The following is a 15,269-nucleotide window of genomic DNA, read 5'->3' on the forward strand; positions in this document are numbered from 1 at the left end:
CCCCACCCCACCCTCGTGTGGGAAAATTTAAAAAGAGAAAGGAAAAAGGCATTCATGTAAAGGTAGAGAGATATCAGGAGACACGCAGAAGGGTCAAAACCACTGGGAGGGCCGCACTTTGGAAAGAATGTGGAAGAAAACCCACTAAGTGTTGTGACTCCCGCAGGAGCATGAGTGGCTGCAGATAGGGAGGAAGGGTGCGGGGAGGGGGCTGACTTCCACTTTATGTGTCTGTTGTCTGGCGATTTACTAAGCACAGTGCATTTTGGTGATGGATTGAAAAGCAAAGAGAAATTTAAGAAAGAAAACTTTTGACTCAGATCATCCTCTCGGCCTTTTATCGCCTGGATTTACTCACATGTGTACGAAACGAGATAGGAAAATGTTACTCATCACATGTTGTTAGTAATAGACTGGAAGCAACCTCAGTACCCATTCATTGGGGACTGGGGAAGTGAACACGGGACAGCATACAGCAGAACATTATGAAGCTGGAGAAGAGCATGCAGCTATGGAACCATTTCCAAAACAACAACAGAAAAAAAGACACAGAGAGAGAGATGCAAAAGAATGGAGCTCAAAAAATCATTGTGGATTGAATGATGCGAAGGACACACGGCAAGTGCGAACAGCAGTTTCCTCTGGCTCAGTCACCTCTGGCCGAGGGAGGCCTGGGAGGGAGGTGTTTTACTGTATATCTTGTGGTGCTAACCCGTTCTCTAGACTAAGAAACCGAGTCTAGCCAGGAAAGAAGGAACTTCTCCTGGACCTCGTGGGCCAAGCGGTAACTGGTGGCATCCTCCACCTTTGCTGATTACGACTGAGAGTGACCAGCAGAATCCCAGGCCGTGCCCCCCAGACTTTGGGTGGGGGAAGAATAAGAAGGTGCACAAGCTGTCATGAGCCACACCCAGGTCAGAGGGAGCTGGAGGGTCCTCATGGCCCCACCCTGACCTTGCATGTGAACAATAATAACAGGATTTTTGTCCCCTCAGGAACCCTGACCTAGGCAACTTTTTCTCTAATCTGGTCTAAATGGAGATAAAATCAGCCTCCACGTCAGGTATCTGGGCCTTATCTCCACTGTGATGGTTGTTTTCTTTGTCATTGAAAGGGCGTTCCCCTGCACCTTTGCTTATAATGCACAAACTCTCTTGATGGTACAGACAAGAAACTGTAAGGAGAGCAGGTGGATGGGGTCAGACTTATTTATTTACACAGAAGCAAAGCCAGTTAAGGTGTATGGGGCGAACTGTATGGTGTGTAAATTATATCTCAATAAATCTGTTAAAATGTACAAAATGAAAGAAGGAAGGAGAAACAAAGAATCAAGGTGTTAGCTCCAAGAAAACATCCAGCCCTGTCCCCACCCAGTGCTAGGAGCCAGGCTCTATTCCTGCCTGGCTGCCTGTACTCACCCTCACTCCCAGCTTTGGTCTAGACTCAGCCCTGGCTTCGGTCCTTACCCAGCCTTGGCCTAGTGCCAGCTCTAGCTCCAGCCGTAGGCCCTCAAATGGTCCCTTGCCCTCATCCTAAAGGAGGCCCCCAGCTCTGGCCCCAGCCCTGCCCCAGAGGCTGGCTCATGTCCAGCTCCCAGCCCCAGCCCTGGCTCTGGTGTCCAACCCGAGTCCTAACCTCGATGCAGCCCCAGCCCCGTCCCAGCTGGGTGCCATGTGCCAGCGCCCACCTGTTGCGGCCCTGCAGCCGGTGGAGCTCGTGGCCCTGCAGCAGCAGCTGCTTCTCCAGCTTGTTGGTGGACAGTGAGGTCTCCAGCAGCTGGATCTCCATCCGGGATGTCTGGTTCAGGACCTGCTCCAGCAAACAGGAGGGTAGCTGGGGAGGAGAGCGAGCCCCGCAGGAGCCCTGCCCAGTCGTGGCCACCCTCACATAGGCCCTGCTACTCCAGAAACTTGCTGATGAGCTTTCATCACAGTTCTTCACTCACTCGACTCATCTGCTCCTTACATTCGCCCTTCCCCACCTCTGTGTGCTGTTCTAGTCTCTTGCCAATTCTGCCCCAGGAGTCATTCTTGACTCCACCTCCGACCCACTGGTAAGTGCTGTCAGCGCGACCTTCCGGATAGCACCCAGCCACTTCCTTGCCCCTCTGTGGCCCTCACTGTCACCCCTGTTTTGCCTTGCCTCCTTTGTTTCTCACCCAGTGTCCTGCACCAGCCTCCTCCCAGGGGTCCCTGTTCCCATTTGTTCCCTACATCCATTCTCTACTCAGGGCACGAGGTAGTCTTTTTTTTTTTTAAATATGGAATGCTTCACGAATTTGCATGTCATCCTTGCGCAGGGACCATGCTAATGTTCTTTGTATTGTTCTGATTTTAGTGTATGTGCTGCCAAAATGAGCATGAGGTGGCCTTTTAAAATGTGGCTCCTCTGTTCAGAGTCTTCCCGTGACTCCCATCTCGTGCAGTAGAAAAGTCACCTCTCTGGCTGCTTGCTTGCCACTCTCTCCCTGGGACCTGCCTCTGGACCTTTGCACATGCTGTTCTCCCTGTCTGGACTGCTGTTCCCCATCAGCCAGGCTCCAGTCCCTCCTTCTCAGGGCTCCTTCCTGGCCTTGCTGTAAGAGTTTGCAGTTTTTACTCCAGCCTCCATCACTCTCTTCCCTGCTGTTTTCCCCCAGCACTGTTACCATCAGACGTGTTCGTGTTGTCTCTACTGTTCATTTCTTGGGGAGCTCTGGGGGGTCGGGGTGTATATCTGCTTTGTTTGTGCCCTAAACTAAAACCAGGATCTTGAATGGTACTTAATACACAGTCAGGACTCAGCAAACGCCAGCCTGGTTCAGGTTCTCACCCTCTCACCTCCCCCATTCCCTTCCTCTCGATTAGCCACTCTGCTGTCTCCTCTCTGAGTCCTGGGCCCCCTGAGGTCTCCTGAACTACAGTGTTTGTTGCTCATTGTCCCTGGTGCCCTGGAAAGCCCCCAGGGCAGGGGAGCACGCTGTTGTACCCAGCACAGAGCTGAGCATGGCAACAGCAGAGAAGCCAAACCCAGTGTTCTGCCTCTGGGACTCAGAGCAGGGAGGGAGTTGCTTTTGTGACAGGGTCATCAGGGATGGGGGACCCACAGGGCTGCAGGCCAGAGGAGACCTCGCCTTTACCCAGAGAGCGAGGTCAAGGCAAAGCCACTGAGCTGAGAGCCAGCCTGGCCAGCCACAGCCCCCCTGGTGCCCTTGCTCATCCTCTGTTACCTGAGCCTCCACGTGGGTCAGCTTGCGGGTCTGGGCGGTGGTCTGGTTCAGGAGGCTAGTGCCCAGCTCTAGCATGGTGGCTGTCTGGTTCTGGACCATGTGCTGTTGGGCCTGTGCCAGCTCCGACCTCAAGTTCATCTGGATGTACTTCTCTAGCTGCAGGGAGACTAGAGATGGGGTTACGGGGTAGGGGCTGGGGGGAGCTTTCTGTCCTCCCACATGTCTCCAGGGATGGGCACAGAGCACTCCAGGCCAGGCTACCAATGCCTCTGGATGAGACTATCCAGGTTTTCCCCTTGGCCTCTCTGTCTCTCTTCTCGTCCCACAATGCAGCCAGGGGCATACCGTTAAATACCCAGTCAAGGTGCACCCTTCTGTTTAAAACCCTCCGAAGGTTTCTATTTCACTCAGAAAGAAAGCTGAAGTTCTCGCCTCGGCTGCATGTTCCTCCATGGCCAGACCTCCCACTCCCACCCTCATTGCCTCTCCTATTCCTCTCTCCCTCCTCAATGTATCCGTGACAGCTGTCCAACACAATGTGCACCCGCCGCAGGACCTTCGCACGCCGCTTCCACTGTGCCCCCTCTGAGACCCTCCCTCTAAGCCCCATTCTCCTTTGCTCCCGTGTCTCATTACAGGTCTCTTCACACACTTGCCACTCCCTGATTTTACACCACACACTTGTCCATTGCCTGTCTCACCCCCTAGCGTGTCAGTTCCACAAAGCCAGACACTGAGTCCTGCTCACCACATTGCCATGTCTAGAGCAGTATTTGGCATGCCGTGAGTCCTCAGTAAACATGTCCTTAATAAACTGACAGAGGAACAAAGGTCTGAGCACAACCCCCATCTCATGCCCTTTGCCCAGCTCCCCGGGTGAGCAGCGAGCAAGGAGTGGGCACCATCTTCCCTGGTTTAAGAGTTTGAGGCTGAGCTTCCTATCTCCTTCCCCCTCCATCTGCCAAACGGGGCTGGAGCGGGCAGCGTCCAAGGGTCCTGGGATCCTACGTGCTGATGCTCATTTCTTCGACAGGGTCGCTCTCTTTCCCAAGAGCAGAAGGAGCTGGTCTGGCAGGAAACCAGGATCAAGTTGTAAAGGCGAATAGTGTGTTTGCAGGGTTCAGTGCCTGGGTGCAGAATGGACTCTCTTCCACCACTATTCTGTGCTGGACTGGCGTCTTGCCACCACCCCAGTGCCTGTCCCGGGTCCTTCCCGTGCCCTCTCAGTCTTCCAGGAGGTCCAGCTGGGCAGCCCCAGAGTGCCTGGAAAGACAGTGTCCCCCAGGGAGCGGTGGCGACCTCGGCCGGGGGCCAGGCTCTGGCTGCTTCCCTCCTCATCTCTTTTTCTTTCTTCCATCTCTACTCTCCACTCCCAGGAGTGCTTTTGAAGGAGCATGTTCCATTGTCAAGCCCTGGAGGAGGCTCCACCCTGTGTCACAGAGGTAAGGTTGGCATCCTACAGGGCCAAGCTGGGCATGCACCCAGGATCCTGGGGTGCTGGAGGACTGGAGGAAAGGGGTCATGCATGATGAGATCCTGTCGAGGATGCTTTCTCTCTCTCTCTCTGTCTCTGTCTCTCTGGCCCTTGTATGTGTGGATATGCTTTCTAGCACAAAAAGAAAGGAAAAGAATCCTGGAGGGGGTGCATGGGTGGTGCTGGTATCCATTAGAACCGTGTTCCTTGAAGTGTGGCCCTCGGATCAGCATCATCTGGCGCTGGTTGGAAATGCGCATTTCCAGGTCCCACCCCCACCTCCCGAGTCAGCCATGTGGGTTGTGGCCAGCCCTCTGGCAGGATCTGAATCTGGTGCTCGGGATATGAGAACTGGTGTGGAGGCGGCAGAGGGGACCAAGGACCAGGGAGGCAAACATGTGTCTTAATCCCTCTGTCCCCTTCCTTCTTCCCAGGCATCACCAGTCCCCCATCATTGTCCCTTGGAAGACACAAACATGTTCTAGCAGCTCCCATCTAGAAACTAGCTAGAAACTAGCCCCCTCTGGGGCTTGTCCAATTTCTCTGCCATGCCTCCCCCGAGACGGTTTGAACATATCTCCATTTTTTCCCCTCACACTTACCTTTATCTTAAAAACAACACAATGGCCCAGCCCATGGCATGGTGGTTAAGGTGGCAGGGTCCCACATGGCTGACTGTGGACAGTTCAAGTCCCAGACCCAGGGACTTGGAAAACAGGCTGGACACATGGGTGTGCATGCCCAAAATCCCTAAAGGAGGGAGAAACAGAGGAGGAGGGATTGCGGTGTGACCATGCCCCATGGGGGGGGGGCTTTCTCACTTCCTCTCTCTGGCTTCCTCCAGCTAGCACACCTGCCCTCTGGCAAACATTAAAAACAAAACAAAGCAACAAAACAAAACAAAACAAAAAAACCCTATTAATATATTATTATGGTATATTTCACACAAAATAGTATAAAGAAAAATGCAACCTGTAATGTTGAATCTTTCTGTACTCTTCATCCTTGTCATGTCTCTCCAGACTTGGGAAGCCCCTCCACTCTGTAATTCACCTTGGCATGGCCACCGTGACACCAGACTCAAGGGCCATTTCCATGTCCCCATCTTACTTTCCTTGTCAGAAGGAGTCAACCCAGATGGCCATGCCCTTTTTCCTTGGACGCTCTTACCGGATACGCCTTCTCCTGGCTTCTGTCCTATCTCCTAGAACCCCACTTTCTTTCTTCCCTTCTTTAAAACATTTTTTTGTTTCATTTCATTTATTATTATTATTTTTTTAATTTCACCAGAAAGAGACAGAGAGAGAGGGAAAGTGAGAAAGTGAGCCGCCAGGTTGGCCACATGGGCGTCCAGCTCCTTCATCACCATGCCATCTGCCGGCCCCAGTGCCCTGCTTTGTAACTCCCCTTCACTGGATCCTACATGTTGGCGTGATCACACGGCCCAGTCCTGGGCCCTCTTCTCTCTTTACTTTCTCTCCCTAGCTCAGAGGTCCTCAATGAGGAACCATAGGCCTGTGAAAAATAATGGCATCTGTTGTCCACTAACTTGTGATTAAAAGTTGGCATTTTCTTTGATTTTGAATGTGGGCTGCAAGCCAGAGCAGGGCTAGCAGTCCTGAGATGCATCACAAATATCCCTCGTCACAGTGCGGTTACAGTGGCTTAAAATATGGCTGAGCTCATCACGACTCTAGATGCCCGTTATCAAACCCATCACTGGGTAATGCCATAGCCACCTCACAGGCCTGATTTTAACATTTGATTGTCATTTCAGTACTAGCAGGTGTTCATCTGCTTTGATTTTGTGCATTTCTGATCCATGAGCTTCACCCAGGACCAAACAGTCCAGGCTTCCTGGGTGGCAGGGCCCCGCCTCAGGTGCTCACACCAGCCCATGACTTCTATGTCACCCATGCTGATGTAGGGCCCCATCTCCTACTCAGACTTCTGCCCTGAGTGTCCTGACTCGCCACATTTGCATGAATTTCCAACGTGCATGGAATACCCGGCATGGACCTCTTGATTCTTCAGCTCCCACCACCCCATTCTCCCAAGTCTTCCCCATCTCAGTTAATGACCCCACCCAGCATTGATGCCCCAACCCACACTTCAACCTTCACTCTCCTGTCCTTACCTGCCACACTCACCTCTCCAGTAAGTGCTGCCCACTAAGATCCCACGGCAGATTTTGAATCTGTTGTCTCACTCCACCCTGGGCCAGGCTGCCATCTCCAGGCCTCTACCTCTGTGTTCTCCCCACTCTAGCTCCCAGAGAGTATGATGTGAACTGGCTGGGGCCCACCAGGTAGATGAGAACATGAGCTATACTGAGGCTGGAACTTTTCCATGCACCATGAACCTCTTAGAATGTGGACTAAAATAGACTTTCAGGCCCTGAACTTCTGTTCCATGTGGCTGAACAGCAAGTCCATTCCTGGGGGTGAGACCTTCTTGGCCATCTGCTCTGCACCTCTCATTTTCAGAGGGGCAAACAGAGGCCCAGAAGATGCCCTGAGGGCACCACCTATCATGCTGGGCTCCCAGACTCTCGGCCCAGGGTCTTCCCCAGATCTGCAGAGCTGGACTGGAGACTCAGGGTAGCTTGAGGTCATCCAGTGACTGGAACTCCCTATGCATCCTCACTGGACCCCCCTTGTCCTGTGGCTGCAAGTAGCTGGGTGGGGCACAGGCCACCCACAGCTGGAGCCCATCACCCAATTGGCCATACCCGCCCACCGCAGGGGCCTGGGATGGGTAATCTGGGCCAGATGGCCCCAACTGGGCCAGGCTGGGCTAGGCTGGGGCTCTGGCAACATTGGCCTGAGTTTGGGGGCTGGGTCTGGCCCAGGGCTCACAGCCAGCTGGGAGGGTAGAGAAAGGACCCCAAAGGAGAAACCCACTTAGGATGGGATCTACTGTTCTCCAGGCCTGCCACCCCGCCCAGGATTGAACCTGCTCCTTCTTTATCACCTCATGCTAGCCAATTCTCAGGCTTGAGATACAGAATAGAGGCTTGACCTCCCACCCCCTTCCAGCCTGCAAAGTGGCTGAGCTCTGGTCCCTGGTTCCCATCCCCGTGGTCCTGGGTTTAAGTCCCGGCTCTGCTGTACTCTATGGTGGGTCCTTGGACAGTGCTACATTTCTCTGAGCCTCACTCCACAAATTTGGGACACAGGGACAGTCAGTGTTGCTGTTTGCGAAGAGGGCTTTTGAAGAGGATCTTGACATGTGGACAGGCGAGGGTTAGGGAGGATGAAAGAATATTCCAGGCTGAGAACAGATGTGCATCTCTGGATGAGCAGCTCGTTGGCCGAGGAGAGCTGCTTGAGCCTGTTTCCCCCCTGCATTATTTATATTAAAGGACTTCAACTGGCGACTGGATACATAACCACGGTCCGTCTAGCCAACGGACTATACGCAGCACGAGGAAGGAGTGAACTGGGTGGCAACATGGATGACTCCCAGACACACTGCACCGAGCAAAATAAACCAGACGCGAGCGGCTCCGTACAGTAGAGTGCCCTTTGCATGACTTTCTGGGCAAGGGCAAATCTGTGATTGCCAGGGGCAATTAAACTGCTAGCTCTCACAAATGGAAGGGGGAGGGCTCATCTTCCGGACATAAGTAAACAAATACATTTATTTTACATTTTTATTTATTTTCATTTTACCTGACTCACAGCACAGTTCTCCACGCCCAGACTAGGCCCAGGGCTGCAGCTAGAAGTTTGGAGGAGCTGGGCCTTAGCCAGGGAACTATGGGTCGAGCTGAGAGTTGAGAAGCTCATCCCTCCACGAGAGCCCATTGGTCCCTGACCCCCTACTCCTGGCTCTTTGCCTACTCCCTGCTCTCCAGAAGAAAAGCAGCAGTCTCTTGCAGAGAGGAAGCAGCTGAAGAAGGCTGGGCCTGGCTGCTCAGAGATGAGACAAACAGCCTTGATCTGCACTGAACCACAGGATCAGGGCCAGTGGGGGGCCCTGAGGAAGGGAGGGAGCTGGGCAGAGGAGGGGCCCACCTCAGGCTCATTCACTGTAAGTTGCCCCATTGCCCCATTGTCAAAATGTGGAACTTGAGGCCAGGGGGAGGGATGTGGCCAGATGAGGATGTAGACCTGTCAAGAGAGGGGGAGCAAGAGTTGGAAGCAAGAGGGCCTCACACCGGTAAACTCCAGAAAGCAGTTACCGATTGTAGCAGAACAAATTATCCCAAAACATTCGGCAATAAATAGCAAAGACGATTATCTCGCCTGCTCTCCGAGGAGCAAGTTAGCAAGGTAGTTCTGACGGGTTTTTGCATGCAATTGCACTCAGATGTCAGCTGATAGGATCCTGGTAGGATCCAAAGCTAGACCCGGTCACCTGATAGGGGGTCAGGGACCAATGGGCTCTCGTGGAGGGATGAGCTTCTCAACTCTCAGCTCGACCCATAGTTCCCTGGCTAAGGCCCAGCTCCTCCAAACTTCTAGCTGCAGCCCTGGGCCTAGTCTGGGCATGGAGAACTGTGCTGTGAGTCAGGTAAAATGAAAATAAATAAAAATGTAAAATAAATGTATTTGTTTACTTATGTCCGGAAGATGAGCCCTCCCCCTTCCATTTGTGAGAGCTAGCAGTTTAATTGACACCCTTTTTTTCCTAAAAAAGTTTTTGCCTTAGGGTGTGTGCTCTCACAGGAGAGAGAGACAGAGACACAGAGAGAGAGAGATAATGAGAAATCACCCCCCCCACACACCCCGGGGAAGTGGCCATGCCACAATCTGTTCTCCTCTATTCTCCTTCCAGGATCTTGGGCACGCATGCACACATGCCCAGTGTGAGTTTCAAACCACTCATCTGGGACTCGAACCTAGGTTGGCCTTGTGAGAGTCCAGTGATGTAACCACTATACCATTCACTGGGCCTCACACTTCTTTTTTAAATTTAATTTGCAAGAGGACACATATGCTTGCTGGAGAGACAGAGAAACAGAAAGACAGAGATGGAGAGGGAGAAAGCAACCCCCCAACGTAACAGATCATGTCACAACCGTTCTCCACCCTATAAGGATTTGGGGCATGCACTCACACACACCTGGTGTGTTTAGAAGCACATTTTTTGGAATCACTCATCTCCCTGGCACCTGTGTGTCGGCCTCCCCACAGAATGGCGGTGTGTCCGTTCTACCTGGCAAATGCGTACTGAGCACTTACTGTGTGTGGAGCACGGTTCCAATCACAGGTACATTAAATCCTTAGGGCCACTGTTTGAGGCAGGAGCTTTTGTCAACCTATTTCACAGAGAGGCTCCTCCGAGAGGTTAAGTAACTTGTTAGGGACAGGCAATTCTTCAAGGGTGAACACATGGTGTTTGGGAGCTGCTCTACCACACCATGCAAGTGACCACACGACAGCACCCTTGGCCACTCTGAACCCCAACTCCATCTTGGGGAACTAGAGCAAAGAGCATTCTAGCCAGAGGCAAGCTTTGCTGGGGTACCTCTCCCTGCAGCACTGACCCTGTTACCTGCACAATTCTGGCACACACCTCTTCTCTTAGCGGGTCTCCAGCAACCTGAAGGAAAAAGGAGACAGCTCCCCACTTGACAAATGAGTAAACTGAGGCTCAGAGGGGCCGAGCATTTTCCACAGCTGGTAAATGGGGATTTTTTTCTTTGCTACAGAGTGCATGTTCTCACCAGAGAGAGAGAAAGAGAACGAGAGATATCACTTCCCAGCTGGGACAGCCACACTGCAATCCCTTCTTTTCCATTCTCTTGGGATTTTGGGCATGCAGGCACATGTGCCCAGTGTGATTTTCATGCTACCAGATCCAAACTTGAACCATACAGTCAGCCACGTGGGATCCAGTGCCTTAACCATCATGCCACTGTCTGGGTCCAGTACATGAGGACTCTAGTCCAATGTCTGGGCCCTTTCCGAATGCAAACTGGTTCAGAACTGCATGTATGGGAGAGCATTCACACTTGCACACAATCCCAGAACTGCAAGGACACATGGACTTTTCACAATGTTTACAACATGCTGTGTGTCCTGTCACCACTGGGGAGGGGAAACAAGAGGTTTCTCAGCTGGGTGTCAGGAGCCCTGGGTTCTGGTCCAAACCCTGCCACTGAGGGTGGGTGAATATGGCAGAATTGTTTCCTTGCCCAGGCTCGGTGTCCCCACCTGTGGACCTCTGCTGGCCTAAGGTTCAGAGGCCCCATTCCCTTGTCCAAGGGGAGGTGGACTTTGCTTTCAGCAAAGGTCCCTCAGCATCTCCTCACCCAGAGATCCCAGCAGATATTTGCAGCTTTGCCTTGTTCTGTCCTGGCCAGAGATACTTGCTATCATGATCCCCACTTGGAGGCTCAGGGAGGAGAAAAGGCTCTTGGACCAGACAGGAGATTCAGAAGCTGGCGGGGGACTGCGGAGTCATCTGACACCAAAATGGCTTTTCCTGGAACTGTGTGTTCCACATGCCTTATCGTCGGCCGCTGTCCACTGAGCTCCTGGCCCATGCCGGGCAGGTACTGAGCCTGCATGTGCGTCAGCTCACTCCATATCCACAGTGATCTGCAAAGCAGCTTCTGTCAGTGTCCCCGTTTCACAGAGAAGGAAAGTGAGGCACGGAGCACTTGTCAGGAGAAAACACAGCCAGCCAGCAGTGAAGTTGGGATTACATGGAGTCAGTTGGGCCCCAGGGCCTACGCTCAGCCTCTGTGGGAGTCACCGCCAGGCGCTGGGCCAGGGATGGGAGGTGTAACTGGGAGGCCACCCAGACAGAGGTACTGGAGTCTCCTCAGAACTCCTTTTGTTGAAGAGGTTTTGCCTTAGGGTGAGTGTGCTCACCAGAGAGACAGAGACAGTGACAGAGAAAGTGAGAAATCACACCCCCCCACACCCCCATGGGGATGGCCATGCCGCAATCCTGTCTCCTCCTTTCTCCTCCTGGGATCTTGGGTATGCAGGACATGCACCCCCCCCAGGGGGGATTTTCAAGCCACTGGGTCCAGGTCCAGGACTCAAACCAAGGTCAGCCATGGGGGACTCCAGCTCCTTAACCACTACGCCACCTGCTGGCCCCACCTCCTCAGCTTTTCAGGGCTGCTGCTGGGTGAGGTGCTGTCTGAATCTCCTCTGGCGGGAGAACCGTGGAGAAGCTCTCCCTGGCTGAGGAGCTCTTGGGGAAGGGAAAAATGAGCAGCTGCGAGTCTCCCCTTTGGTGATCAGGGTCCCGTGTGCTCCCCATGCCCCAGCTGGATCTGCAGGGACATGTCTTGTTTATTAGCCAGGAACCTCGCCTCAGTGCTCAGAGCGTGGGTTCTGGCATCAGATGCCTGGGTTTGAATGTGACCTCACCATTTCTGGCTGTGTGACCTTGGGCAAGTCACCTAACCTCTTGCTGCCTTAGCCTCCTCATTTCTTGATGGATCTGAGAGCGACCAGCAGTCTCTTCACAAAGCGAAGCATGGAGGACAGTGTGCGGCCACAGCGAGTGCTCACCAGATGGTGGCCTTGTGACCTGCTGTCCTTATCCGACACTCTGGGAGGGAGAGCACTTTGAGTTTTACTTTATAGGAGAGTCAACTGATGTGGGGGCTTCCCCAGGTGCCATAGCCGGACAGGGGTACCCCCAGGACATGACCCCCTGACCCCAGCTCAGTCCACTCCAGACCCCACAGCCAGCTCTCAGGGGTCCATTCCAGACATTTCTGAGCTGACTCTGAGGTTATGCAAATAATCCGAGGCCAGAGTCTGGCTGGAGGTGCAGGCTTAGGGGGCAGACCTGGGGCCTGTGTTCTCACATTTCCTGCCCAGGGAGAAGGGGGACAAGGTCTGAGCACATCCTGGTCAGGCTGAGCTCTGGGCTTGGGTGGGGAGGGCAGAGCCTGAGACCTGTGGCCCTCCCCCTGAGAGGCCGGCCCAAGCCACTTGAACAAATAAACTGTCTCTCTGGGTGAAGCCTCCAGGGGCCACGGCTGCTGTTGCTTCCCCCACCCTGCCTGAGCTGGTCACCCTGGCTGGGGGCATCTGTGCCAGCTGTTTCTAGGCCCCCTCTTAGAAACCTAATTCCGGGCCTCCAAGAAGTGGCTGTTCTCCCCACCCCCAGTCCCAAACTGCTCAGAAAGGAGCCAGCACTGAGGTTAGGAAATCAAGCCCTGAGATATTTTGTTCAGCAACCAAGACTCATTTCTTGTTTGGATAACTAAAGGCTGAAAATGCCAAGAATTTACGGGCAGCCTGGGGAGGCTGGGGCAGCTGGGAGTCCCAGGTCAGTTTGTGAGGGTCTCAGGCTGGACCAGGACCCCACATGGGCCCTCCCAGGTTGTCTTGACCCCTCGTCCAGCCAGGCAAGGCCTTCAGACCTGGGCAGAGAGGCCGAGCTATTCTGAGATTTGATGTCAGGGACTTAGAGGGACAGCAGAGACTGGGGCAGGGCCAGGTCGGGAGGACCCAGCCAGCCTCCAGCCCTGCCTACTTGGCTCAGGGTGCAGAGGAAGAGAAAGAGGCCCCAGCTGGGTGGCCCGGCCAAGTCCTGGGTCATCCGGTGTGGGCACTCCAGGAGAAGGAGGTGGGAGAGAGGAGGCCTAGGGGTTAGAGGACTGGGCAGAGACAGGGAGAGATGTGACAAGAGACTTAGGGACGTGCCCGCCAGCCAGGGGAGAGACTCAGAAAGACAGTTAGCTGCAGTAAGTCAGGGCCACCAACAAAGGCCCAGAAGAGAGAGCCTCACAGACACAGGAGACAAAAAGACAAGAGATAGATGCACAGAGAAGCAAAAGGAGACAGAGACACAGAGAGCAAGAAAGAGACATAGAGAGAGAGACAGAGAGACACAGAGACACCCACAGAGTTAGAAACAGTGTCAGGGCCACCTTGAGGGAGAGGCAGAGGGAGGCACCTCCTGCTGGGAAACCTGGGGGAGCTAGAGATGATGAGCAGCGAGCCCCACTGAGGCTCACCTTGGGCAGTTGCCCTACCTGAGCCCCACAACAGGGGGGAAGTACTGAGGGAAGAGCTGGCGCTGCAGCCCAGCTAGTCCTCAGTGGCTGGCTGTGTTCACTAGGCCATGTGACTGACCACTGGACTGCATGGCCCGGCGAGGAAAGCCTGCACACCAGCTGGCTCTGTCTACCCCGTTGGCTGTTCCTGCAGCTTTTCACCCAGATGAGTGGGGTGGGGCCAAGCTGAGCCGGAGCTGAGCTGACCGGCAGCCCACTGATAGCGCCAGCCCAGCCGGCCCAGGCCCAGTCGGAGTCACTGGGGCAGGGGCTTTCCAGGAGGAGGGAGGAGGAGCAGGAGGGAGGCAGGCCGAGGAGGGGCAGAGCAGAGAAAAGGAAGAGAAGAGGCAGGGGAGGAGGAGTGTGAGGAGAAGGGGGAGAGGGAGAAGGGGCAAGGCTGCCCGGCTCCCATGCACTCTGAGTGCAGGCAGCAGGACACCAGCCAGCTGCATGTGAGTTCTTGGAACATTTGGGGCAGAGGGGAGCACCTTATTCTGTCCAGATCTCGTCTCTGCTGCCTTTGACATTTTCCAGAATCAGGAGGAAGAACCTGGAGTTTAAAGTGAGAATTTGGGTTGGGTCTGGCAAGTCGCTCCCCACTCTGGACTCGGTTTCTTGGACGCTGGAGGAAAGGGGGCCGGAGCTGGGGCCCAGGCCGAGCAGGTGTGCGCTGGTGGAGAGAGAGGCCCCTGTGTCTCCCAGGTGGACAGACCCTTGCTGACAGCTCTTTTCTCCTTAGTGCAGTGGTGACCATGATAATGCTGTGACATACAGGGGTTTTGAAGCTTTCTTTCTTTGCTTTGCTAGGTCGTTACAGCAAAAGGCAAAAAAGCCTTCACATTTCAGACTCTCGGGTGTACCTGGGCTAAAGGGAGAACCAGAGCAGCGTCGCCCCCAAGGCTGTGGAAGGAGCAAGGATTCCCATTGGGGCCCGGGAGAGTGAGAACAAAGATGGTTGTTCAAATGAGCTAAGGGTCATTGTCTCGAGTTGTGGGGGGCCCAGGGGGTGCATACGAGAATGGCAAGACCCATGTCTCCATTTCCAGGGAGAGCCCCTAATGAAAGCAGCCAACTTTTACTGAACATCTGCCGTGGGCTTGGCACAGGCTGAGGACTTCATAGGAGTCCTCTCATTAAATCCTCCTAGAGGCAGGCAGTGTTGTCATCTCATTTTGCAGGTGAGAAACCAAGGCTCAGAGAGGTGCAGCCACCTGCCCTAGGTCACTCAGCTAGGAAGTCAGAAGTGGCCTGAATTCTGGGAGCTGAGCTCTCCCCTTCCAGCTTGTGCTGCTGCCCAAGGAGGTGACAGGCCCAGGAAGTGTGACCACTAGGTGTGTTTAGGCCGATGGGTCTGATCTTGTGGCAGGCTCCACAGGGGCAGGGTGACCAGAACGCAGGGACATGAAAGGGGCGCTCAACCCAAGGAGGCTTTACCCAGGAGATGGTATGGAAAACACTTGTTTGGATCCCACAGAAACCTGGTGGTATTGGGGGCCCCTCAAGAACACCAGCATGGGTGGGTAACATTTCCAACCCCAAGGGTACCTGCAGCCCTCGAGAGAGGCAAGACTGAGCAGAGATTACCCTGGCTCCCTGACAGCCGCTGA

The 15,269-nt window shown here is 54.0% G+C and overlaps 1 protein-coding gene and 1 non-coding gene across 2 annotated transcripts in view; both read right to left on the bottom strand.

Moving 5' to 3' along the window:
- ANGPT4 (angiopoietin 4) overlaps nt 1-15,269 on the bottom strand; it is a 40,607-nt gene that overhangs the window by 18,692 nt on the left and 6,646 nt on the right. The window contains exons 2-3 of the mRNA XM_006162484.3: nt 3,209-3,364; nt 1,688-1,809 (exon numbers count right to left, since the gene is read on the bottom strand). Of these exons, the coding sequence (XP_006162546.1) occupies nt 1,688-1,809; nt 3,209-3,364 (278 nt within the window). The remainder of the gene's footprint in view (nt 1-1,687; nt 1,810-3,208; nt 3,365-15,269) is intronic.
- On the bottom strand, nt 2,255-2,361 carry LOC114004771 (U6 spliceosomal RNA). Its single transcript, XR_003546836.1, has one exon. It is a non-coding gene; the product is annotated as a U6 spliceosomal RNA (small nuclear RNA).

The sequence above is a fragment of the Tupaia chinensis genome, unplaced genomic scaffold (genome assembly GCF_000334495.1).
Source record: "Tupaia chinensis unplaced genomic scaffold, TupChi_1.0 Scaffold140086_1, whole genome shotgun sequence".
In the NCBI taxonomy this organism is placed as follows: domain Eukaryota; kingdom Metazoa; phylum Chordata; class Mammalia; order Scandentia; family Tupaiidae; genus Tupaia; species Tupaia belangeri.